The sequence below is a fragment of the Pleurodeles waltl genome, chromosome 6 (assembly GCF_031143425.1).
Source record: "Pleurodeles waltl isolate 20211129_DDA chromosome 6, aPleWal1.hap1.20221129, whole genome shotgun sequence".
Classification (NCBI taxonomy): Eukaryota; Metazoa; Chordata; class Amphibia; order Caudata; family Salamandridae; genus Pleurodeles; species Pleurodeles waltl.
The window spans coordinates 34,323,689-34,351,363 of record NC_090445.1 but is presented as its reverse complement, the minus strand read 5'-3'; the positions used below and the strand labels follow the sequence as shown (position 1 = coordinate 34,351,363).

At 45.7% G+C, this 27,675-nt stretch overlaps 1 protein-coding gene across 6 annotated transcripts in view; it reads left to right on the top strand.

The window, feature by feature from the left end:
• The window catches only part of PRRC2A (proline rich coiled-coil 2A), a 1,008,219-nt gene that overhangs the window by 369,324 nt on the left and 611,220 nt on the right, over nucleotides 1-27,675 (top strand). For all 6 annotated transcript variants that reach the window (XM_069237153.1, XM_069237152.1, XM_069237151.1 and 3 more), the window contains exon 14: nucleotides 19,571-19,922. In XM_069237153.1, coding sequence (XP_069093254.1) covers nucleotides 19,571-19,922 — 352 coding nt within the window. The remainder of the gene's footprint in view (nucleotides 1-19,570; nucleotides 19,923-27,675) is intronic.

Genomic DNA, 27,675 nt, shown 5'->3' with positions numbered 1-27,675 from the left:
GTGTTCTGTATCCAAGCGTCCTGATCAGCGCCTCCTAAACCGTACCTCTGTCCTCCTCCACCGTGTGCACTCCCTCATAATGTTTCCAGCGTGTCACACAATAGCCATATCTCCTGCCCCTTCAAAATGGGGACCTCCAGTAAACTTCTGGTATAGGCTATTATGTCCGATTGTTGGTGTGTCTCCTAGTGTACAACACAGGGGGCCATCCTGCTTGTGTCACGGTATGGCAGATTCTCTTTGGGCACATCTTGAGCTTTTTCTCATGTCTTATTGTCTTTACTTCTTTTGACTGGGCCTCCTGGATTCGACTGCCATCTTAAGGTCAGGCATCATGCTTGGCTCCCCTCTCCCGGGTATTAGGCCGTCACCAATGCCTCCCCCGCCAGTGCTGTACACCTTTTAGGGTGTTGTATATTTAGGGCTGTGGGTTGCCCCCCTTCCCTCCACACTCCCCTCATCTCCCTCTCCCCCTCCAAGAGCTATAGAGCTTGATCTGCGCTTGCGGTCTGTCACCCGGTTCTGGAGTGGCCTCAGATATCAGACACCCTCCATGCCTCCCTGCTTCCTGAGTCCTGCCTTTAAGTCGCTGGGGGCTCGCCTGTCACCCCCTACACCTCAAGCTTCCCCTGTTCGGTGTCTTCGCTCCGGAGAGCGCTTTCTTTTGCCCAACTTTGCTGCGGGTGACAGCTGAGCAAAGGAATTCACAGCCCGTCTGCCATTCTGGCAAGCCCTGCCTCAATATTCCAGTTGTTCAGTTGTTCATGTAGGGCTCTAAAGAGTTATGATCGTACACAAAGGGAGAGTATAAGGGAGTAAGAAAAGGCACCCATCGTACTCGACTCCCCAAACACAATACTAAGTCACAAAAGAGAGTACGGGGTTTTTTGGAAATATAAATGGATTGGAAGTGTGCTAATTGCATCACCATGCCAGTCCTAAATCTCAACTAGAGATACAACGCGGGGTGGTTCACGGTCTGTGGAGGGAGATTTCCTTTACGGACTAGGTGGTCTCACACACTATATAGTGTCATGCTTCATCATATGACCACCTAGCCCCACCCAGGTAGGGCAATACCACCTGGGCGGACTCAACCTCGCTGTTAAAGGAACAGGAGGGAGTGCGTAAATTTAGTTAGATTTCTGGAAAGATAGGGATCCAGCTATGCTATGGGAATAAAAACACCTACTCAGATACCAGGGTGAGTTTTAATAGAAGGTTCTGTGTGGTGTGTTTAAAAGGAATGGGAGACCAGTGTGAGAACAATGACTCACAAGGTCACCTATCTAGCCGACATGTTTCTGCCCTTGTGATTGAGCTATGGAGGGTCTCTGGGCATTCATCAGGGCGTTGGATCCCTGTAGCGGATGCTAATAGCGCGCTGCAGTTTAATTCGCAATAGGAAAAAACGTGGGAAGGGAAGGAAGGGCCTACCTTAGCCAAGGGAATACCTGGGGAGAACCCTAACAATAAAGGCTACTAGCCTCTGGTATCCTGGAGAGGGAGCGTCCCCTTACAGGGAGTGCAGAATTATTAGGCAAGTTGTATTTTTGAGGATTAATTTTATTATTGAACAACAACCATGTTCTCAATGAACCCAAAAAACTCATTAATATCAAAGCTGAATATTTTTGGAAGTAGTTTTTAGTTTGTTTTTAGTTTTAGCTATGTTAGGGGGATATCTGTGTGTGCAGGTGACTATTACTGTGCATAATTATTAGGCAACTTAACAAAAAACAAATATATACCCATTTCAATTATTTATTATTACCAGTGAAACCAATATAACATCTCAACATTCACAAATATACATTTCAGACATTCAAAAACAAAACAAAAACAAATCAGTGACCAATATAGCCACCTTTCTTTGCAAGGACACTCAAAAGCCTGCCATCCATGGATTCTGTCAGTGTTTTGATCTGTTCACCATCAACATTGCGTGCAGCAGCAACCACAGCCTCCCAGACACTGTTCAGAGAGGTGTACTGTTTTCCCTCCTTGTAAATCTCACATTTGATGATGGACCACAGGTTCTCAATGGGGTTCAGATCAGGTGAACAAGGAGGCCATGTCATTAGATTTCCTTCTTTTATACCCTTTCTTGCCAGCCACGCTGTGGAGTACTTGGACGCGTGTGATGGAGCATTGTCCTGCATGAAAATCATGTTTTTCTTGAAGGATGCAGACTTCTTCCTGTACCACTGCTTGAAGAAGGTGTCTTCCAGGAACTGGCAGTAGGACTGGGAGTTGAGCTTGACTCCATTCTCAACCCGAAAAGGCCCCACAAGCTCATCTTTGATGATACCAGCCCAAACCAGTACTCCACCTCCACCTTGCTGCCGTCTGAGTCGGACTGGAGCTCTCTGCCCTTTACCAATCCAGCCACGGGCCCATCCATCTGGCCCATCAAGACTCACTCTCATTTCATCAGTCCATAAAACCTTAGAAAAATCAGTCTTGAGATATTTCTTGGCCCAGTCTTGACGTTTCAGCTTGTGTGTCTTGTTCAGTGGTGGTCGTCTTTCAGCCTTTCTTACCTTGGCCATGTCTCTGAGTATTGCACACCTTGTGCTTTTGGGCACTCCAGTGATGTTGCAGCTCTGAAATATGGCCAAACTGGTGGCAAGTGGCATCGTGGCAGCTGCACACTTGACTTTTCTCAGTTCATGGGCAGTTATTTTGCGCCTTGGTTTTTCCACACGCTTCTTGCGACCCTGTTGACTATTTTGAATGAAACGCTTGATTGTTCGATGATCACGCTTCAGAAGCTTTGCAATTTTAAGAGTGCTGCATCCCTCTGCAAGATATCTCACTATTTTTGACTTTTCTGAACCTGTCAAGTCCTTCTTTTGACCCATTTTGCCAAAGGAAAGGAAGTTGCCTAATAATTATGCACACCTGATATAGGGTGTTGATGTCATTAGACCACACCCCTTCTCATTACAGAGATGCACATCACCTAATATGCTTAATTGGTAGTAGGCTTTCGAGCCTATACAGCTTGGAGTAAGACAACATGCATAAAGAGGATGATGTGGTCAAAATACTCATTTGCCTAATAATTCTGCACTCCCTGTATAGTCAGACTTGCATCAAAGGTGGGCGCTCGCTGTGCGCCTATACCGACCTCTCTGTCAGGACCGTCCCACGTTTTTTCCTATTGCGAATTAAACTGCAGCGCGCTATTAGCATCCGCTACAGGGATCCAACGCCCTGATGAATGCCCAGAGACCCTCCATAGCTCAATCACAAGGGCAACCTTGCCCTACCTGGGTGGGGCTAGGTGGTCATATGATGAAGCATGACACTATATAGTGTGTGAGACCACCTAGTCCGTAAAGGAAATCTCCCTCCACAGACCGTGAACCACCCCGCGTTGTATCTCTAGTTGAGATTTAGGACTGGCATGGTGATGCAATTAGCACACTTCCAATCCATTTATATTTCCAAAAAACCCCGTACTCTCTTTTGTGACTCTCTAAAGAGTTATCCCTACCCCTCGACACCACGTTCCCTCTCTTATCTTCCACCTGTTTTTAGTCAGACTTTGTTAGATTATGCTTGCATCTTTGCACCAGTTTCTGCTGGCCAAAGGGGCCGTAGAGATGGTTCCCGGAGGAAGAGAAGGTCAGGGAATAATACTCCTCAAATGTTTTGGCTTCCAAAAAACAGAATACTAATTCCATTACTATACCTTAGACATCTGACCACCTTCTTTCAAAAGGACCTGCTCAGGTTGTTGTTGTTTGTCCTTGGTTCCTTCCCCTGTGGATCCAGGGGACTAGTTGGTGCCCTTGTACTTGCAGGGAGCATATACCCATCCTGCAGTCCCAGAGTCCCTTTGGTTCTTGGTAAGTTCGGTCTCACCTCAGCACCTTGGATATTTACAGAAGGTGATGGTGGTGGCAGTGACCCATCTTTGCAGGCCTGGAATACATATATCATTATACCTCAACCTTGGTTACGGGCCACCTGCAGACAGATGCCCTGTCATGTTATCCCTGTGGTTTTCCTTCAACGCGCAAGGTCCACCTGCATCCTGCACAGGGTTCCTGTAGGAAGCTGGCCTGGCGTGTCGTGGGTATCTAAGGTACTTACACCTAATAATATGAGGTCCCGGTATCCCCTATTAGTGAAGTGTAGGCAGTGTCTAGAAGCCAGGCTCTCTAGAGGTAGCTGTGGATGAGCAGTCAAGGCTTATCTAGCAGTCATGCAAAACACGTGCAAAACCACTGTAGTCACACAGCACTTGCACACATGGAAGAAAACACTCAGTGTTACAAAAATAAAGGTACTTTATTTTTGGTCACACAATACCACAAGTGCAGCCCTTCAATAGGAGTTAGGTAATACACTAATTATATACACTAGTAAACAGGAATAGGCATAGAAAATGTTAGAAAATAGTTCAAATGTAAATAACCTGTATTGACCCTACGAGAAGCCCAAACCATACCAAAGAAAAATGGAATGCGAACACACGACCCCCACCTAGATAGGTGGCATGTGTAGAGGGGAGCTCATAGGTAAGTAACATAGTACCCCCCAGCGACCAAGAAAGCATGAGTAATTCACAGCTATTTCCCTAAACCACCTAAAAGGAAGGAAAAGATGCCCAGACAAGGCTGCAAGATACCAGCAGTGGATTCATGAAAGACCTGTGGAGAGAGGGGACCAAGTCCAAAAGTGTCAGTAGAGTCTAGGGGGATTAGGAGTGATTACCCACCCAGCAGTAATTGCAGGAGTTGGTTGATGGTGAGGAAGAACAGTTTAGCACTGCAGCCCTGGAGCCAGAGAAGAGTTCCTGAGGAATGCAGATGTCCCACGGTGGACTGAAGATTGCAGACTGGTGTTGGTGCAGGAATTCCACCAACAAGCCTTGGCAAAAGGAAATTCACGGTTAGTGTAAAAGTGGTGCTGCCGGGGCCCAGCAAGGCCCAGGAAGACTCAACCCAGCAGAGTGAGTGACAGGTGACCCTCAGAGAAACAGAGGGCCCACAGGAGCAGAGGCAGCACCCACAGGACTCCCATTGGACGGGGACACAGAATTCGCAGAAGAAGTCCACGCAGCACTCCAGAAAAGGGTTCCCACGCTGCAGGAGAACCATGCAGAGGGATGTAGGTCGCAGGGTGGAGTGCTGGGAGCAGGAGCTGCATGTAGCCTGGAGTTTCCTTGGAGGAGACGCAAACGAGCCTTGGCAGCTGCAAGAGACGAGGTGCACGGGTGTACTGTCCTGCGTGGGAAAGCAGGGGCTTACCTCCACCAAACTTGGACAGCTGGCAGAGAGGACCAAGAGGACTACTCCGGACCACCCCCACCACCTGTGATACAGGATCCACACAGCTCAGGAGAAGAGGAGATCCACGCAATCTGTTGTTGTTGCCTTTGGTGCCTGCAGATGCAGGAGAGTGACTCATTCACGCCAAGGAAGATTCCTTCTTCCTTCTAGTGCAGCCTGAATACTTGCCGCACTCTGGATGCACAGTTAAGGAAATGTTGCAGAAGCTGGTAGGAACAGTGGAAACAATGTTGGAAGAAGTGTCTTCATCGTGGATGCTGATTGTCGGTTGCTGAAGGGTCCAGTTGCGATTCCATTTCCCAGAAGTCATAATAAGGTTGCAGAGGAGTCCTGCTGGAATCTTGCAAGCCAAATCTTAGGACCCACCCAAGAGAGAGACCCTAAATAGCCCTGAAAGGAGATTTGGCCAATTAGCCAGGTGACAACCTATCAGGAGGGGGCTCTGATGTCACCTGCCTGGCCTGGCCACTCAGATGCTCCCAGAGGTCCCTGCCTACCTTGGATGCAAGATGTTAGAACCCAGGGACCCTCTGGAGGAGCTCTGAGCACCACCCCTGGGTTGGTGATGGACAGGGTAGTGGTCACTCTCCTGTTTTGCGCAAGAGCAGGGACTGGGGGTCCCCTGAACCAGTGTGGACTGGTTTAAGAATGGAGGTCACCAAATGTGCCCGTCAAAGCACAACCACTGGCTTGGGGAGGCTACCCCTCCCAAGCCTGTCACACCTATTTCCAAAAGACAATCCTTTGTTACGCCTTCCTGAGCTTGATCAGATCAAGCAGCAGGAGGACAGACTGCAATGGCAGGCCTGCAGAACAATTTGCATGGGCTTCCTATGGGTGGCATAATACATGCCGCAGCCCATAGGGATCCCCCAATGCCCTGGGTATCCAGGTACCATATACTAGGGACTAACGTGGGGGCACCAGTATGCCAATTGTGGGGTGAAAAAGATTCCAGCAACCAATTTTACAAAGGGAGAGCATAACCACTGGGGTCTTGGTTAGCAGGATCCCAGTGAACACAGTCAAATACACTGACAAACAGGCAAAAGTGGGGGTAACGATACAAGAAAGAGGCTACTTTCCTACAATTCCCCTCATAGGGTTTGTCCTAGACATGATCACGTTCAAGGCATTTGCAACAACGCAGCAGGTATAATGAATTCCAGCTTGAAAAGTGGTGAGGGTCGTGGGTCCTCATACATCCTCCTGGTTTCCCATGGCCCTTGAATTATGCAGGCCCTGTAGTGCACAAAGCAGCAGATTTTCCTCTTGGCCAACATTTGTATTTTGAAAGTGGCAGCCAGGACCTTAATTCGTGGCTGCTAGACACCAGTCTGACCTGTGTAAGGCAGTTCTCCTTATGCCATTCAGACCTTACATTAGTGATGGATGCATTGTCTCTTGGCGGGATTGATCTTCTGGGAAAGGTAGAAATTGAGGGCTGTTTGTTTCTGTCTGAGCAAAGGCAATACATCAGCCTTCTGGAGGTTTACCTTATTTGGTTACCTTTGAAGGCTTCCCTTCTGCCTGAGAAGCCAGTTCAAGTGTTGGTGGTTACCACAACCAAAATGTGGTTCTGTATCAAGCGTTGTGGTCGTGAGCCATGGTTTCTGTGCCAGGTGTTGCTGTGGCTCTTGAGATGGTTGGACCTTTAAGGGGTCCCTCTGATGACCAAGGGAGATGCATTCTCTGTGTGGTGTGATTCCAGTGTCTTATACTTCTTCTTTATTAGTCGTCATATGCATAATGACTTGTCCTGCCCTGGCAAGAATGGATCCTCTAAAGGGTCTTGGGGGTCATTTCACCAGGCCAAGTCTGACACTGGTGCCTGCAAGGGGTACTCCAGAGTTGGGCATTTGTGAAGTTGCCATATTGGTGTTCGTATACAAAGGATGAGGAAACTGTAGTTGCATAAAAGATCCATCAAAAGGAGCATTACTAAAGGTAAATAACTTGTTTATAAGTTATCTGACGAGATGAAACCTTTTAGATTTGTTTGAGCAGTTCTACATTTCTCCCTCATATGAATTAAGGGATACCTGCCCACCGCTTATATATGGCTTTTGAAAGGTTCACTGTAGTAAACTGAGGTAACAATTCTCCATAAGAAGAAAGTTAACTCTCTGAAATTTTGCCTGAGCATTTATAATTATTACAAATAGCATCTGAACACTATCTTTCCATTTTGCGGCAGGATTTGCAGGCCTTTTTAGGTCTTGTCTAACATTGCGCATGCCCTTTTGCTGCAGGGGTATTTTATACAGTGAAGGGACTGGAGCCCGCCCATTACTTAACATTTGTTGGCTTAATTGACATTTTTTGGCTGCCTCTTAATTGGCCAGCATGTTGCACACGTCCCGTCCTTTTATTTCTCCGGTGCATGGGCCAAGTACTAATTGATTTAATCTGATTAGTGGCCTTCTGCTAATAATTCCTGTCCATCTTTTCCACTTACATGCTACACCTTTTGGTTGCTTTTAACTTCCACCCTACAGGTTTGTTTGTTACCTTAATTTGTTTTGGAATTCGGCATCCATTTATAGCACCAAATAAATGGTATAGTTTATTAAAGCATTCCCTGTGCCTGCACGTGTTTTTAGGCTTCACCTCTTCTCTCCGCCTACAAAGTATGTCTATTTAAAGATTACACTAGTCTTAGACCAGACTCCAGTAGTCTTTCCAGACAAGCAGTCCAGTCACATGATTCAAGCCAGGCGGCCACTGAACCACATAACAATTTTGGACACATCTGTGACTTTTCAGGCACAAAGTATGTGGCTTTTGAAAGTGCCTCATTTTTTAGCAGCACTGCAGTTAATCCATTTCTCCTTATCTGTCCTCTGGCTCATATGTATTCCACCTCATCTCTGCACATACAAAGTATGTTTTTGTTTAAACTACTTCTGTTTTGTGCAGCACTGCAACTACTCTATTTCTCTGTAAAACCTGTTCTAAGTCATCATTCTCGTTTGTACTAGGCTGAAAGCACATTCAGGCACCCTATATTTATGTTTTTGGATGCAACATGTGTAGCTTAACAGCCACAGCTACACTCCTGTTCACTCCAGTCAAATCTACTCCACTGCAGTCCATTCTACTCCACTCTATTCCAATCTGCCCTACTCCACTCCCTCTAATCTAGTCTACTCCACTCCATTTATCCCAGTGTACCACACTCCAATTTACTCCTCTCCAATGTACCCCATTCTGCTCCTTCCTACCTTCCCAACCTGCTACTCCTCACTCCACCCCACTCCCCTTTACCCCAGTCGGCCCCACTCCAGCCTACCACAATCTACCCCCTTCAATTTACCCCACCCTATCCCACTCCCAATCTACCATACCCCACCCCATTCACTCTACTCCACCCCACTGCAGTCTACCCCTCTCCATATCAATCTACCCCACACCATGGTAATCTCCACAACACCAGTCTACTCCACCTCACTGTACTCCATTCTGCCCACATCACTCCAGTCTACCCCAGTCCACCCAAACCCAGCCTCCACAACCCCACTCCCATCTACCCCACATTCCAGTATACCCCAGTCCATTCCAATCTACTCCATGCCACTCCAATCTACTCTGCCACTCAACCCCAGCCTACCCCACTCATCTCCAGTCTACCCTACACCATCCGTCTACTCCACCCAACTCCAATCTACCCCAATCTGCTCCACTCCAGTCTGCTAAACTCCAGTCCACTCCACTAAGATCTACCCCACTCCACTCCAACCTACTCAACTCCAGTCTTCCCCACACCACTCTATCCTGCCCTAGTCAGGCCTACTCCACTCAATTCTACCCTTTCCACTTCAATCTACTCCACCCCAGTCTACTCCATTCCAGTCTACCTTACTGCACTCCAATCTCTGCTACACTCTTCCCTATCCCCTTAAATCTCCCCAATCTACCCCACCTACCTCAATCCTCTTTTATCTCAGGGCACTTCACCCCACTCATATCTACTCCAGACTCCCCCACTCCAGTCTTAACCCCATCTACCCCACACCAGTCTACTCTAATCTACCCACTTACTCTAGTCTGTCTCACAAATATTCCAATCTCCTCTCCAGTCTACCTCACGCTCCCTCCACTCAGCTCCAATCCATCCCACTCTACTCTACCCCACACCACTCCATTCTAACCCACTTAGGTCTCCCCTACCCAGGTCTACCCCACCCACTTCAGTCTCAACCTAATCTAACCCATTCCAATCTACCTCACTCCTCTACTCAACTCCAGTCTACTACACTCCAGCCTTCCACATTACACCCCACCTGACTTCAGTCCACCCCCCCATTCTACCCCAGTCCTCCCCACTCCACTGTACTCCAATCTATCCTACTCCATTCTGCCCTAGTCGTCCCACTCAACCCTAGTCTATCCCATACCACTCTACCCCACCTCAATCTAGCACACTCCAATCTTTCCCACCCCAGTCTATCCCACCCCACTCCAATCTATCCCACCCCATTCCGTCTACCTCACACTAATCTACTCCACTTTACTCCAATCACCACTTTACCCCACCCCTTTCTACCTCACTGCACTCCAGTCTCTGTTCCACTCCAATCTACCCTGTGGCACTCCATTCTACACCACTCCAGTCTACCCCAAGCCACTTCGCACCACTCCACACTACCCGACTCATTGTCTCTACTCCAGTCTTCTTCTGCCCGTCTCACCCCCACTCCACTCTACCACAAAGTACTTCAGACTCGCCTCCAGACTACTTCATTCAACTCCAATTTATTCTACTCCACCCTACCTCAATCTACTCACCTTCACTGTACCCCTCTTCACTCTACTGCAGTCTGCTCCACACCACTCCAGTCTACCCCACTCCAACCTTCACCCCACTCAAATGTGCCCCGATCTACCCCATCTCTTCCCGAGTCTACCCTACTCCACTCTACTCCAGTCTACCCCACTCCACCCATCTTTAATTTACTCTACCCCATTCCACTAAACCCATCTACTACCTTTCCCAGCTCTCTGGGACTAGGTATCTTTGAGTCTCCTAGATGCTGGTATAACCTTTCTGAGGGACAATTTGTAAGGATGTGCTCCTTAACCAACACATTGTAGAGTTCCTCATAGGTATGTTCCTGGTTACCCTGAATCCAGCCATCCATTGTCTTTACTGAAGCATCTACAAAGTCCACACAGGGTCATTTCTCCCTTGCGTGTTGTCCTAAACTTCTGCCTGCACTCATCAGGGTTGAGTCCAAAGAGTTCTACAGGTGTATGGGTAGGACTCTGCTACCCCATCAAATGTAAGCAGTCTACCCCTACCAACTACTCAACTAACTCCCAGAGTAGTAGCCCCCATTATGTACCTATTTCCTCATCTTGAGAGCTCTCATAGAGGAGGTTAGCCACTTGTCAATGTCCTCCCCTAGGATTTAGCTAAGAACGATCCCATTTGTTATTCTGACCTCTCTGGCACCCCTGTCGGGTACCTTAGTCTCCTTGTTACTGCCCTCATTCTCTTTGGGCTTCATCCCCAGCCTGGATCTCCTCTCTTCGGGGGCCAGTCTCCTTTCCAGGGCCAGGGACATCTCCTTTAGGACTGGAGGGAACAAGTGCTCCTGCTGGTCCTTTATAAGCTGCTTGCTCTGGAGGGTACTCCTGCCTGGCATTGGGGTGGGGGGAGAGGGGGTGTAGTTCCCCTCCTCCTATTCTTCTTCTCCACTACCTTGGAGCTTCCTCAGTATCCTGTATCACCTGCATCAGGACCACTTCCATAGAAACGTATAGCAAGAAAATAAAAGTGCCTGTTTCTCCTTCTGAGGTAGCAATTTGAGGACCTCGCTGGTCCCCTTGACTGGCTTCCAGCCAGAGTCAGTCAGCTACAGTAACAGAAATAACTGCAGTAATACCTACCCCAGATTCCCTTGAAAAGGTTTTAGCCCGAAGGAATGACTACCCAGGGGGATACACACCCCTGAAAAATAGGTTTGTCAACTGGTTTCCTTACTCTCCCTGACGCTAACCTGCCTACCCACCAAAAGAACAGCCCCTCTTTAGTTTGTTCACCATTTGCCCCACAAAGGTGGCTCTTCCTTTGAAGATCACCTTTTGGGCTAACAGCACAAGTCTTGTTTTTGAGGTCTTCTAAAATATTCAGTCATTGTCCACAAAGAAGAACTTTGATTTAAAAAAAAAAAAAAAAAAAAAATTTGCAAAGTTGATCTTGATTTTTATTTTCCACAGCAATCTTATTGAATCTTAGGCCAACATATACGTGCGTCGCTTCATCTGGGCTAAGAAATAATAGTAAAAGCCATCATACAATGATCATTATCAATAATATGATTGATAAATTCCTTATTTATATTGATTTTAGTCTAAGGAAAAGGAAGAAGAAAGACTAAAGATGAACAAAAATGAAACACAAATGAATAAAGTAAACAATTGCCTATCAGGCTCATTAGTGCAAACTATTACTATAGCAACCAAACTATTAGAAAAAAGTCTCAGAAGAAAGGTGACAAGAATCAATGGAAAAGGAGTAGAGACTGAAGAAAATGTCAAGTAATTAAGCCCAAGATATTTAAGTCCACCTCGGAAGTGCTAGAATAAAAAAATAGACTGAATCTCATGTAAAAGACCCTTCATACAGAAAGAAACCCAAGATGCCACATTAAATTTAGAGGAAACATTAGAGGAAGACCGTCAAGGGTTAGAGAGAAAAGTTCCCAAAAATATGTCATATAAAAGTAAACCAAAGAACCATTGGTGAGCTGAAAATATGGAAATGTGGTGGGATAATTATATTTAAAAATCCACGCTCATTAGAAGAGCAGAAAACATCAAATCATAGCGAACTCAATTAGTGGTAAACAAAAGCTATAATTAAGCATTTCTACCTACTTAGAACTAAAAGGCAATCTTGATATGGTTTTTCATCTGACAAATAGATAATAAAGGCCTGATTCAGTATAGAAATAAGGCATCAAAAACTTAAATGTAACCAAGAATAAGGGCTAACATTTTCCACAAAAAATGTGTTTTACGGACTTACATGCATCAAAGGCTATTACAGAAGTCATTTAAAGGTTAATTTAATGGAGCACTGAGTAGTGTTACATAATCCAAGATGTTACTAAGAAGGAAAAAAAAATCCCCCAAAAAATGTCAACGTGAGAGAAATCACAAACTGAGAAACAATAATGATGGTCTTAATCTAGAAAAGGAACAGAAGTCTAATGTGAGGAGAAACTCAGTTATAAAAAAAACAAAAGACGGGGGGTGTCCAAATGGGAAAAATCAATGTGCATGACACTCCTTAATCCCAAGCAAGACAGCGGTATAATGCATCAAAACTGTCTCTTAAAAGAAGTTCCGTTTCTAAAATGTCAAACGCGCTTATGGCTAAATACACTTACAGTATACAAATGTTGCAAGTCTAATCCAGAAGGTCCTTAAGTCAAAGGTGCAGTCATATACTCAGTGTCTTATCTAACAAATAAAAAAAAAAAACAGTCCTCAAAAAAGAATAGCCCTTGTGGATACACGCCTTCAACGTCTTGTCCAAGTTGCACATATAAATAACTGAATCAATAATACATATGTGCAGCAGCCCCTGTGTAGAAGTGCTCTGACTACTATCTCATATAGCAAGCAACACTATTGTGTAACCAAACAGAAATACTAGAGCAAAACTGCAAAAAGTAAAAGCACTACCAAAAGCAATTATAATCTGAAAACCTTCTTACCAACACGATAACCGTGTCGTTGTGTGCAAAGTAGTAAATCTATAGATGCCATTACTCAGCCAAATCAGCACTAAATGCTGGAAAGGATAGTCACATAATGGGGTACGTAATCAGATTAAATACAGACTGCAATAATGACCATCTGGCATAATAGGAGTAGGGGGCATCTAGGCAGAGTGAGAAGGCATCGCGGTATGTAAACTGCAGCAAACAAAAAAAGACTCTTAATGTGATGTATAACTCGTAGGACTACATTAGTTAAATGTGAAGTCATGTACAGATATACAACCAATCAACCCTATTTACACAATTGTCACAAAGGAATGTAAGAGCAAACATATTGCTGATTACAAGTGTAGCGATCATCTCAACAATGGGAGTAAAGTGGAATCCATTCTGAAAGAAAATCAGACGACGTGATCACTGCAGTTTAACAAAAGCATCCATTTTGAAATTGGTCAGAAGAAGACGTGATTGCCGCATCTGATGACAAAAAGATGAGCCATTCATGAAAGAATTGTGACACTAGAAAAAAAAAGTGTGGCACTGAAGTTCGAGAATCCAAAAGTTCTTGCACTCATGTAGACGTTGTACACGATCGCTACATCTCCTATGTGATTTTCATAGGTTCAGTAGCAACAAACGAATAACCTTCATATTTATTTCACATTGAGAGTTCCTTAAATAGATGGACATAAGGTAGCGTTCAGTAGGTTTCTTGGACACCCTCAGATGTTCTTTGAGTCTTTTTTTTTTTTTTTTTTTTAAACTCGAACGACCCTAGATCGTACATACATTTTCTGACATACACAAGTGATAGCGTAAACACAAACACGAGTGTTACAGATGATGGTCAGTAATTGGGTAATACTGGTTCTTTTCAAAATAAAAAAAATAAAAACTGTTTGCCACAAGTGTAATCACAGCAGATATAATTTCCACATTTAAAAAAAAAATGGATGTTGCAAATAAGTTCTTTAGTGGGGACCTCTTTAGAATAGCTGTATCACTTTAACATAAAATGTCTTTAAGGGACCTGCTTGTTTGAAGAGTCACCTCCAGGCGTGTATTAAGATATTTGGTTAGTTCACTGTCCAATCTAAGTAGATGCCAATGGTGTTTTCACAATTTTCTAAACCTGAGAACTCTTGATTATATATGGTAAGGAACCTGACATTATTGTGGCTGATTTTCTTACTACTACTACTTACTTGTGATTTGACTCAATCAACTTGTTTCATGTTTAGTTTATCATTCCTATTATTTTCAACTTTGTTAAATGCTTTCTGAATCACTGACCATCTATATCCTCTCTGGATAGAACTGTGCGAATGTTGGATGCCTCTTCCTCAAAATCGGAATCTTTGCATATCCTACCACCTCGAATAATTATCCAAACAGGCTATTCTGTGTTTGGTGTGAGGGATGTGCATAGATTAAGTGTAGATCACTGTTCACAGAGTAGGTTTTTAAAAAATCTAACTCTGTTGTGTGAGTTCTGATTAACAGTTGAGTGAAAATCCCCTCATGTGATGTGAGCCTTCCATATGATGAAAATATCATCAATGAATCTGAGCCATAATAGGACATTGTCCTCAAATAGATGTGAAGCAAGTCCACTAGTAATCTCATTTTCAAATTTCTGCCAGCGGTATCGCCTCCTCTAGCAGCAGGCCTCTATAATTACCTGTCCTGGGAGCCATTAGAACATCTTCCCAGGTGTGCAGATCGCTGTTTTGTGGCCAGCTTCAGCAAATGGCCACTGGAAAACTAGCTTACAGAGTGGCAATATTCTAAAAGTTGCATGTCGCAACAAGTTACATTGCATTTCGACTTGGGCATCAAGTTGAGCATAATATGTACCAAGTTGTTTGCTACCTTAAAGCAGGGGTCTTCAAACTGGGGGGTGGGATTCCTAGGGGGTCCTCAAGTGATCGTGGGGGGTGGGGGAGAAGGAAGCAGCGGGCGAGGCTCCAGCATCTGGCCAAAAGAAGGATTATGCAGATAAGTGCTTTGTTTTAAGCAGAACAATGTTTATTACATTTGTAAAAAAGGTAACAGAACTTACCTGCAATGTTTAAATAAGTCCAGCCGTATTAAACATTAGCACCCTAGTAGAATAGTTAGGAAAAATTCTGAGGGGGCCAGATGTCTTTCCCCAACCCCCCCTCCACCCCCCACTGTGGGGGCGCGGCATTAACAACTTTGAACTTTGAATACCACTTCCTTAGAGTATCAACTTTGGTCACACCATTCAGGAGTTTGCACAGCTGAATGGTAAGCGTGTTAATCATGTACTCGCCAATGGGGCTGCCAAGTCTTTCTACAGTGAAAATGACGTTCTACTCTGAAAATCTTGCTCCCAGCCTTAGGGTTTGCTAGGCCTACCATGAGGGTGATTTATGTATATTACGGAGGGAGGTTTGGGCTTTGCCATGTTTTTAAATGGCAGAGTCAAGTTAGCAGTTTACCACTGCAGACTGGAAAAGCAGTTTTAGACTGGGAGCCACATGTTGCCTTTTTATTCCCAGGGTGGCACAACAAGTGCTATAATCCCTAGGGTGACCCTCTAATTTACAAGCCCTGGGTTGATCCTCTAACAATCAAGCCCTGGGTACTGTGCATATCAAATACCAAGGACTTAAAAGTAAATTAGCTGATGCCAATTGGGTGTAAGCAACTTCAACATTCTCACTTTCAAGTCGGGGCTCAGGCACTGATGTCTAGCTACCAGGGCTCAGTGCACTCTTGAGTTGAAACATTAGCAGCATTAGTCTGAAGTTTGGGGGTGATCATACAAAATGAGGCATTTCCTCAAACAAATGGGTACAGGATGGTGAAGATGCTCAAGGATGCTGTGCATTTGACTTCTTGAAGTTATTGTACGGTCCACAGACCTGGTGATGTGATCCTGGCCACAGAGGTAGATATACCTCTGAGTACTCTTGATCTTGATCGAAGTCCAGTAGCCTATGGGCTACCAGTCGCTTGATACATTGGTTTCAGTGGTTCCCTTCTTTTGGCTGCAAGTAGCCTGCTGGGTGACCAACCTGCACCTCTTACGCTCTTCCCAAATCCAGTAGACTGGAACTCATAAGGGTCTGGTTGTGGTCGCTTGGGCTGCATGATGTCAAGGAGCTGTGATCCAAGAATCTGGGTTGCCAACTCGTCCCAGCAGACTTCTTCAGCTCTTGTAGCCCTTGTTGTAAACAGGAAGTCAGCCAAATGAACCTTGTCTCTTGCTTCGGCTGGGCACAGGCATCAATCTTGCTACGAACAAGAAACAGCAAGCACAGTCCTTTCCTTTGCTAGCCACCAAGTGCAGCAGGCACATTCCATGTTGGTGCAGCCTCTTCACTGGGACCTTGGTGCAACAAGGCGGTCCTCCTTCAGTCCTCTTCTCCATCCAACGAGATCTGAGTTCTGGGTGTCAGGGGTGCCCCTTTTATACTGAGAAAGTGACCCTCGGAAGGCCACGGACTACCTGGATCCCTCCCACCTGATGACAGCTTCCTGTGAAGTGTGGCAGTTCACTATCCCTAACTGCTCTATTCAGCTTACTTTCAAGATGGCTCAACCATTTCTCTGTCTCGAGAGCTTGGTAGCCCACCCTAGTGTGGCTACCACTGAACTACACACTATGGGGAAACCTGTTAGGCAAGTGGTTTTGCCCCTGGTCCCCACTGCCATCCTGTCTACCTACTAGTAGTGTGCTTGCTACTTATCCTTCAAAGCTGGATTCCCCTCTGAAGCTTGCCTTTTGGGCCATCACCCAGTGTTGCTTTCTGCCAGGAGGAGGTAACACCTACTCTTGTGACAGGCCTCTCTTGTTAAATTTCCTGGGAGTTGTTCATGCGTCTCCCCAGGAGTGCAGAAGGCTGTCTTGTGGCCAGCTTCTGCAGATTGCCACTGGAAAACTTGGGCAACATAGTAGCTATTTTCTTAAAGTTGCATGTGACAACAATTTGCATTAGTTTCAACTTGGGCATCAAGTTAGGCTTAACCAAATAAGTTGTTTGATATGTTGAAGTACCATTATTGGTAGTCCCAGTCAGAAGTTAGCACCACTCAGATGTCAGCATGTAATTCTATACATGGCAGTGGAGCTACCAACCTATCTTCCAGTAGAAACAATAATTGTGGCTATTTACTGTTCGAACATGTTAAACATGTGTTCTACTTTGCTAATATGCTGCGCCCTTCCTTAAAACTCGATAGGCCTGTTGTAGGGGTGACTTACACATATTAGAAAGCAAATTTGTGCTTTGCCATTGCTTTAAATGGAAAATATAAGTTAACAATTTTGAACTGCCCTTCCAGTCTGCAGTGGCAGACTGGGACCCATGTTCTACCTTATCCCTCTCAGGGTGGCAGAACACATGCTGCAATCCCTGAGGTGACACTAACTTATGGGCCCTGTGTACCCCGGTACCCTATAACAGGGACTTAAAATTAAGTTACTGTCAGTTGGGTGTAAGCCGATTCACCATGTACCCTTTTAAGAGTCGGAGCACATGCACCAAGTCCTGATTATCAGAGATCAGGGTATTTTAAAAAGTGGGGGTGAAACCAGTAAAAAGTCAGTTTTCTCAGACAGGGAGGAGCATCTTACCATTAATGCATTATAGAATATAACATTGAACCACAGCACCTGGATACAGCACCAGTAATTACTAGTCAAACAGGAAGAAACCTGAAACCAAAGAAGCGAGGCTAGTGCATCCTGAAACTGCTATGACTATTAAACCAGAGAAAGCCTAGAACTTAAGCTGTGGGAAAATAAAGAAGCAACACAGAATTAGCACTAGAGGAACGTACAGTCAAAATCCTGCAGAAGACCACGAAAGCACTCGAGGCCTAGATTGATTAATTTGCTTTGGATGTCATTCAACTTGGAACCAACCACAGAAAATTTCTGAAAGGGTTGTTGAAAAAAACCCACGCTGGCAAATGTGATACCTAATGTAAAACTACCAAAAGAAAAGAATACATGGCATCCACCTGTTGACTGACAGAAAGGAAGATGCAGTATAGTGATCCTGGCGCAATAATGTAGACATAATGGGCATAGCAGAAAGCACTAATGTTGAGCTCTTAGAGTGAGTCTTGTTTTCACAAACATTTTTAAACGGTAATACCTCAAAATTCCTGTCCGTTGAATTGGCCTACTGCGTTCCAGGCAAGACCGCCTGTGCTGGGAGATCCCCCAAGAGCCACATTGTCCATACTTCTTTATTTTAGTAACCAAGATCTCAATCTGCAGGTTTCAAAACAGATGTCCCTTGAATCATAGAGGGCAGCAAAGTGAACATTTTTCCCTGGTTGCACAAAAGCAGTAAAGGGACAATGAGGAGCTTTCATAAATGTTAAATAGCTGTGCCAACTTCACCAAACATTTGAACTAGTTAGCCAGCAAAACTGAGTGACTGCAAGTGATCCCTCCTACGTTTTCTCTTTAGAAGAGGGAGCAAAAGCAGCACTCCAGAAAATGGAGCAAAAGATGAGGTTTTCACACCCACAAAAAACAAGGGGAACAGGAGAGGACAGGCATGGTTGTTGAGCTGCAAGAACCATGTGACCAAAGTCAAGGCTGCTGCTGAGTTAATGGATCAAAAAAAAGACTGAGGTAGAAGACAGACTGGCTTCGTTGATTATGCCTAAGGCTTTAGATAATATTGTTTGAAGATCCAGATATCTACACTTTTGGGATTGATGGGTTGCATGTAATGATTTTTAGACTTGTGGAACAGAGTGGGCAGAAAAGTCTGACTGCTGGTGGGAGAGCAAATCCATTAAGCTATGGGGCATCACCAAGAGCATGCATATTTGGAACCCCCCAGCTTCCACAATATGGGCTGTAGGGTTTGAAATGGACAAACCTAGCTCACTGTTTATTACTGATGTTCATATGGAGGAGGCATTATTTCTTCACCACTAGGAAAGTGGTGTTGGGAATTGTTCAGAGGGTCCTGGAAACATGTTAAGTTGTATAAATACAAACGTGAAGCATTTTTTACTGTCTCAGGTCATATCTCCCTTCTGAACACTAATAATGGTAACAGATAGTGGGCAACCAGGTCCCTACAACATTCTGTCTTGGAATGTGAGTGGATTAGGCGTGGCTATCAAACAACACCAAACATATGCCTACTTAAGACAAATTGTTTTATGGACATAAGCGGTCTTCAAAATACACATTTGAATGAGACCGAATTAACAATACTAAGAGATGGAGGGACCAGATTGTTGGGCAGACTTCCTCATAATGCACTGATATCGTTAGGCTGAAGTGTACCATATTTGATATTCCACAAGAAGGTAAATAGCAAGAGTAGATATGTGATACTTTAAGGAGCATAAGACAGGGAACCGGTAGTGCTGAGCTGTATAAACACAGCTAGTACCAATCATACAGCTCATCTGTGAGTATCTCTAAAAATGTTTTTATTACATTACCACGTTAATCAGGGTCTCTTCGTGACCCAAATGAGTCCACATATGTGCATGTGTTTATTTTTTCAATTTGTGGAATTGCAGGAGCAGTTACTTAAGCAACAGCAGCAACATTGGCAACAGCAACTCAGCCAACCTGCCATGAACAACCTTCCTTCTTCACCTCAACAACAGCAGCAGCAAGTTCTAAACTTGACATCCGCTGGTCATGTGCAGCAGCCTCAGCCACAGTCTGTTTCTCAGCAGCAGCAGCAACAGCTGCCTCCTCAGCAGCAGAAAACAATATACCCTGGCTCAATTGGACGGCCACCTCCACCACCCATGCCGCATATGAACTTTGACCCGCGCTGGATGATGATTCCTCCATACATGGATCCGAGGATGATGCAAGGTCGTTCACCCATTGATTATTTTCAGCCTGGGGTTCATTCATCTGGTAAGTACAATTACCTATTTTTATTTTTTATTTTTTTTATCTGCAAAATTCTAGCAGTGGGATTTGTAACACAATTTACAACTTTTTGAATGATTCCTATAGGTGTAATGGGCTCAAGATCTCTAATGTGAGTAAGTAGAACCTGGGGTGCAATCTCTTCACTCTGAGAATGTGCAGTGTCAGCAGTTCTGCACGTTGAGGTTTCCAAGGCTCCTCTCTCTAGGGGACGTATTCCACCTAGAGAGAAACTGCATGTTCGATGGCATCTGTCGCTGTAGATATGCATGTTTTGCAATAGCTCGCCATCTGGTGTTGGGCCGGAGTGTTACAAGTTGTTTTTCTTCGAAGAAGTCTTTCGAGTCACGGGACCGAGTGACTCCTCCTTTTGTCTCCATTGCGCATGGGCGTCGACTCCATCTTCGATTGTTTTTTTTCCGCCATCGGGTTCGGACGTGTTCCTGTCGCTCCGAGTTTCGGAACGGAAAATTAGCTAATTTCGGAAGATTTTCGTCGGTATTGTTGCGTTCGGGATCGGCGTACTTAGATTCTACACCGCATCGAAGATCGAAGAGCTCCGGTGCCCTTCGGGGTAGTTTTTCGATCCCCCGTCGGGGCCTGGTCGGCCCGACCGCGTGCTGAAGAACGCCGATGGAACGGACCCCGTTCCGTTTCTGCCCCAAATGCCACAATAAATACCCCTATACAGACCAACACTTGGTCTGTAACCTGTGCCTGTCACCTGAGCACAGTGAAGACACCTGTGAGGCCTGTCGTGCGTTCCGGTCCCGAAAGACACTCCGAGACCGTCGAGCCAGAAGACTTCAGATGGCGTCCGCGCCGACAGCCCACTGAGAGTTCGAGGAGCAGGAAGAGGAAGGTACCTTCTCGATCCAAGAATCGGACTCCGAAGGATTCGACGATACACAAACCGTGAGTAAAACGTCGAAAACCACACAGAGAAACATTTACGAGGCCCAGGGGACGCCACTGCCATCCGGCCATGGCTCCACCCATAAATTCAGTGACCGACCGTCGGCACCGAAAAAGGCCCAAACAGTGCCGAGGTCGTCCGACTCCGGTCGAGACACCGGCACGCAGCCTTCTCGGGACCGAGAAAGTGCTGGAGACAAGCCTCGACACCGAGATGCCGGTGTGGACACGGCTCGACGCCGAGACAGCGGCACCGAAGAAGATCGACGCCGAGAGGTTTCGGCCCCGAAAAAGAAAAAAGTCACCTCGGAGCCGAAAAAACACGCAGACAAGGTTTCGGTGCCGAAACAAACTGCAAGCGACCCAGCTTCAGGCTCTTATACAGAAGAGCACTCGCTAACCTCCCAAATGCAAAAGCATAGGTTTGAGGAAGAGCTACAATCAACTGATGTGGACCATACGCAAAAGCGTATCTTCATACAGCAGGGGACAGGAAAAATAAGCACCCTTCCCCCCATTAGAAGAAAGAGAAGGTTGGAGTTCCAAACTGAACAGACACCTCAACCAAAGGTGGTGAAAAGAGTTACCCCACCACCCTCTCCTCCGCCCGTGCTTAACGTCTCACCAGCACGAACTCCATCACACTCCCCAGCTCACACCACCATAAGCCAGGGTGACCAAGATCAAGACGCATGGGACCTATACGACGCCCCAGTGTCAGATAACAGTCCGGAGGCATACCCTACGAAGCCATCTCCACCAGAAGACAGCACCGCGTATTCTCAAGTGGTGGCTAGAGCAGCACAATTTCACAACGTAAGCCTCCACTCAGAACAGGTCGAGGATTATTTTTTATTCAACACACTCTCCTCCACCCACAGCTCATACCAAAGCCTGCCTATGCTCCCTGGTATGCTCCGGCACGCGAAAGAAATCTTTAAGGAGCCGGTCAAAAGTAGGGCAATCACACCAAGGGTGGAAAAAAAGTATAAGGCGCCTCCTACAGACCCGGTTTTCATCACTACACAGCTGCCACCAGACTCTGTCGTTGTAGGAGCAGCTAGGAAAAGGGCCAACTCTCACACATCTGGAGATGCACCACCCCCAGATAAAGAAAGCCGCAAGTTCGATGCAGCTGGTAAAAGAGTCGCAGCACAAGCTGCAAACCAGTGGCGCATCGCGAACTCCCAGGCACTACTTGCGCGCTATGACAGAGCCCACTGGGACGAGATGCAACATCTCATTGAACATCTGCCCAAGGACTTACAAAATAGGGCACAACAAGTGGTTGAGGAGGGACAGACCATTTCCAACAACCAGATCCGCTCCTCCATGGACGCTGCAGATACAGCTGCACGGACAATTAATACATCTGTAACTATCAGAAGGCATGCATGGCTCCGAACGTCTGGATTTAAACCAGAGATTCAACAAGCAGTTCTCAATATGCCTTTTAATGAAAAAGAACTGTTCGGTCCAGAAGTGGACACAGCGATTGAGAAACTCAAAAAAGATACGGACACTGCCAAAGCCATGGGCGCACTCTACTCCCCGCAGAGCAGAGGGAATTACAGCACATTCCGTAAAACGCCCTTTCGAGGGGGGTTTCGGGGTCAGAGCACACAAGCCAGCACCTCACAAGCAACACCGTCCAGTTACCAGGGACAGTATAGAGGAGGTTTTCGGGGACAATATAAAGGAGGGCAATTCCCTAGAAATAGAGGAAGATTTCAGAGCCCCAAAACCCCTACTACTAAACAGTGACTCACATGTCACTCACCCCCTCCACACAACACCAGTGGGGGGAAGAATAAGTCATTATTACAAAGCATGGGAGGAAATCACTACAGACACTTGGGTTCTAGCAATTATCCAACATGGTTATTGCATAGAATTTCTACAATTCCCTCCAAACATACCACCAAAAGCACAAAATTTGACAACACACCATTCCAATCTCCTGGAGATAGAAGTGCAGGCACTATTGCAAAAGAATGCAATCGAATTAGTGCCAAACACACAAATAAACACAGGAGTTTACTCACTGTACTTTCTGATACCAAAGAAGGACAAAACGCTGAGACCAATCCTAGACCTCAGAGTAGTGAACACTTTCATCAAATCAGACCACTTTCACATGGTCACACTACAAGAAGTATTGCCATTGCTCAAACTACACGACTACATGGCAACTTTAGACCTCAAGGATGCTTATTTCCATATACCAATACACCCATCGCACAGGAAATACCTAAGGTTTGTATTCAAAGGAATACATTACCAATTCAAGGTACTGCCTTTCGGATTAACAACCGCACCAAGAGTCTTTACCAAATGCCTAGCGGTAGTCGCTGCACACATAAGGCAGCAAATACATGTGTTCCCATATCTAGACGACTGGCTAATCAAGGCCCATTCGTTAATACAGTGCTCAAATCACACAAATCATATCATACAAACCCTCTTCAAACTAGGGTTCACCGTCAATTTCACAAAATCCAAAATTCTGCCGCGCAAGGTACAACAATACCTGGGAGCTATAATAGACACATCAAAAGGAGTAGCCACTCCAAGTCCACAAAGAATTAAAAATTTCAACACCATCATACAACGCATGTATCCAACACAAAGGATACACGCAAAGATGGTACTACAACTCCTAGGCATGATGTCTTCATGCATAGCCATTGTCCCAAACGCAAGACTGCACATGAGGCCCTTACAACAGTGCCTAGCATCACAATGGTCACAAGCACAGGGTCACCTTCTAGATCTGGTGTTAATAGACCGCCAAACTTACCTCTCGCTTCTATGGTGGAACAACATAAATTTAAACAAAGGGCGGCCTTTCCAAGACCCAGTGCCACAATACGTAATAACAACAGATGCTTCCATGACAGGGTGGGGAGCACACCTCGATCAACACAGCATACAAGGACAATAGAACGTACATCAAACAAAACTGCATATAAATCACCTAGAACTTCTAGCAGTTTTTCAAGCACTAAAAGCTTTCCAACCAATAATAGTTCACAAATACATTCTCGTCAAAACAGACAACATGACAACAATGTATTATCTAAACAAGCAGGGGGGGACGCACTCCACGCAGTTAAGCCTGCTAGCACAAAAGATTTGGCGTTGGGCAATTCACAACCAAATTCGCCTAATAGCACAATTTATACCAGGGATCCAAAATCAACTCGCAGACAATCTCTCTCGAGATCACCAACAGGTCCACGAATGGGAAATTCACCCCCAAATTCTGAACACTTATTTCAAACTCTGGGGAACACCTCAGATAGACTTGTTTGCGACAAGGGAGAAAGCAAAATGCCAAAACTTCGCATCCAGATACCCACACAAACAATCCCAAGGCAATGCCCTATGGATGAACTGGTCAGGGATATTTGCTTACGCTTTTCCTCCTCTCCCTCTCCTTCCTTACCTGGTAAACAAACTCAGTCAAAGCAAACTCAAACTCATATTGATAGCACCAACTTGGGCAAGGCAACCCTGGTACACAACGCTGCTAGACCTATCAGTAGTACCCTGCATCAAATTGCCCAACAGGCCAGATCTGTTGACACAACACAACCAAAAGATCAGACACCCAGATCCAGCATCGCTGAATCTAGCAATCTGGCTCCTGAAATCCTAGAATTCGGGCACTTACAACTTACCCAAGAATGTATGGAAGTCATAAAACAAGCAAGAAGGCCATCCACCAGGCACTGCTATGCAAGTAAATGGAAGAGGTTTGTTTGCTACTGCCATATTAATCAAATACAACCATTACACACAACTCCAGAACATGTAGTGGGTTACTTGCTTCACTTACAAAAATCTAACCTGGCTTTCTCTTCCATTAAAATACACCTTGCAGCAATATCTGCATACCTGCAGACTACCTATTCAACTTCCCTATATAAGATACCAGTCATTAAAGCATTCATGGAGGGCCTTAGGAGAATTATACCACCAAGAACACCACCTGTTCCTTCATGGAACCTAAATGTTGTCCTAACTAGACTTATGGGTCCACCTTTTGAACCCATGCACTCCTGCGACATACAGTTCCTAACCTGGAAGGTGGCATTTCTCATCGCCATTACTTCCCTAAGAAGAGTAAGCGAGATTCAGGCGTTTACAATACAGGAACCTTTTATACAACTACACAAGAATAAGGTCGTCCTAAGGACCAATCCTAAATTTTTGCCAAAGGTTATTTCACCGTTCCATCTAAATCAAACAGTAGAACTTCCAGTGTTCTTTCCACAGCCAGATACCGTAGCTGAAAGGGCACTACATACATTAGATGTCAAAAGAGCATTGATGTATTACATTGACAGAACAAAAAACATCAGAAAGACTAAACAACTATGTTCGATGGCATCTGTCGCTGTAGATACGCATGTTCTGCAATAGCTCGCCATCTGGTGTTGGGCCGGAGTGTTACAAGTTGTTTTTCTTCGAAGAAGTCTTTCGAGTCACGGGACCGAGTGACTCCTCCTTTTGTCTCCATTGCGCATGGGCGTCGACTCCATCTTCGATTGTTTTTTTTCCGCCATCGGGTTCGGACGTGTTCCTGTCGCTCCGAGTTTCGGAACGGAAAATTAGCTAATTTCGGAAGATTTTCGTCGGTATTGTTGCGTTCGGGATCGGCGTACTTAGATTCCACACCGCATCGAAGATCGAAGAGCTCCGGTGCCCTTCGGGGTAGTTTTTCGATCCTCCGTCGGGGCCTGGTCGGCCCGACCGCGTGCTGAAGAACGCCGATGGAACGGACCCCGTTCCGTTTCTGCCCCAAATGCCACAATAAATACCCCTACACAGACCAACACTTGGTCTGCAACCTGTGCCTGTCACCTGAGCACAGCGAAGATTCCTGCGAGGCCTGTCGTGCGTTCCGGTCCCGAAAAACACTCCGAGACCGTCGAGCCAGAAGACTTCAGATGGCGTCCGCACCGACAGCCCAACGGGAGTTCGAGGAACAGGAAGAGGAAGGTACCTTCTCGATCCAAGACTCAGACTCCGAAGGATTCGACGATACACAAACCGTGAGTAAGACGTCGAAATCCACTCAGAGGAACATTTACAAGGCCCAGGGGACGCCACTGCCACCAGGCCATGGCTCGACCCATAAATTCGGTGACCGACCGTCGGCACCGAAAAAGGCCCAAACAGTGCCGAGATCGTCCGACTCCGGTCGAGACACCGGCACGCAGCCTTCTCGGGACCGAGAAAGTGCTGGAGACAAGCCTCGACACCGAGATGCCGGTGTGGACACGGGTCGACGCCGAGACAGCGGCACCGAAACAGATCGACGCCGAGAGGCTTCGGCCCCGAAAAGGAAAAAAGTCACCTCGGAGCCGAAAAAACACGCAGACAAAGTTTCGATGCCGAAACAAACTGCAAGCGACCCAGCTTCAGGCTCTTATACAGAAGAGCACTCGCTAACCTCCCAAATGCAGAAGCATAGGTTTGAGGAAGAGCTACAAGCAACTGATGTGGACCATACGCAAAAGCGTATCTTCATTCAGCAGGGGACAGGAAAAATAAGCACCCTTCCCCCCATTAGGAGAAAGAGAAGGTTGGAGTTCCAGACGGAACAAACACCACAACCAAAAGTGGTGAAAAGAGTTACCCCACCACCCTCTCCTCCGTCCGTGATTAACGTTTCACCAGCACAAACTCCATCACACTCCCCAGCTCACACCACCATGAGCCAGGGTGACCAAGATCAGGACGCATGGGACCTATACGACGCCCCAGTGTCAGATAACAGTCCGGAGGCATACCCTACAAAGCCATCTCCACCAGAAGACAGCATCGCGTACTCTCAAGTGGTGGCTAGAGCAGCACAATTTCACAACGTAAGCCTCCACTCAGAACAGGTCGAGGATGATTTCTTATTCAACACACTCTCCTCCACCCACAGCTCATACCAAAGCCTGCCTATGCTCCCTGGTATGCTCCGGCACGCAAAAGAAATCTTTAAGGAGCCGGTCAAAAGTAGGGCAATCACACCAAGGGTGGGAAAAAAAGTATAAGGCGCCTCCTACGGACCCGGTTTTCATCACTACACAGCTGCCACCAGACTCTGTTGTTGTAGGAGCAGCTAAGAAAAGGGCCAACTCTCACACATCTGGAGATGCACCACCCCCAGATAAAGAAAGCCGCAAGTTCGATGCAGCTGGTAAAAGTCGCAGCACAAGCTGCAAACCAGTGGCGCATCGCGAACTCCCAGGCACTACTTGCGCGCTATGACAGAGCCCACTGGGACGAGATGCAACATCTCATTGAACATCTGCCCAAGGACTTACAAAATAGGGCAAAACAAGTGGTTGAGGAGGGACAGACTGTAGGAAGTTGGCTCTGTATGTGCTATTTCAAAGTAAGGAATAGCATGCACAGAGTCCAAGGGTTCCCCTTAGAGGTAAAATAGTGGTAAAAATAGATAATACTAATGCTCTATTTTGTGGTAGTGTGGTCGAGCAGTAGGCTTATCCAAGGAGTAGTGTTAAGCATTTGTTGTACATACACATAGACAATAAATGAGGTACACACACTCAGAGACAAATCCAGCCAATAGGTTTTTATATAGAAAAATATCTTTTCTTAGTTTATTTTAAGAACCACAGGTTCAAATTCTACATGTAATATCTCATTCGAAAGGTATTGCAGGTAAGTACTTTAGGAACTTCAAATCATCAAAATTGCATGTATACTTTTCAAGTTATTCACAAATAGCTGTTTTAAAAGTGGACACTTAGTGCAATTTTCACAGTTCCTAGGGGAGGTAAGTATTTGTTAGTTTTAC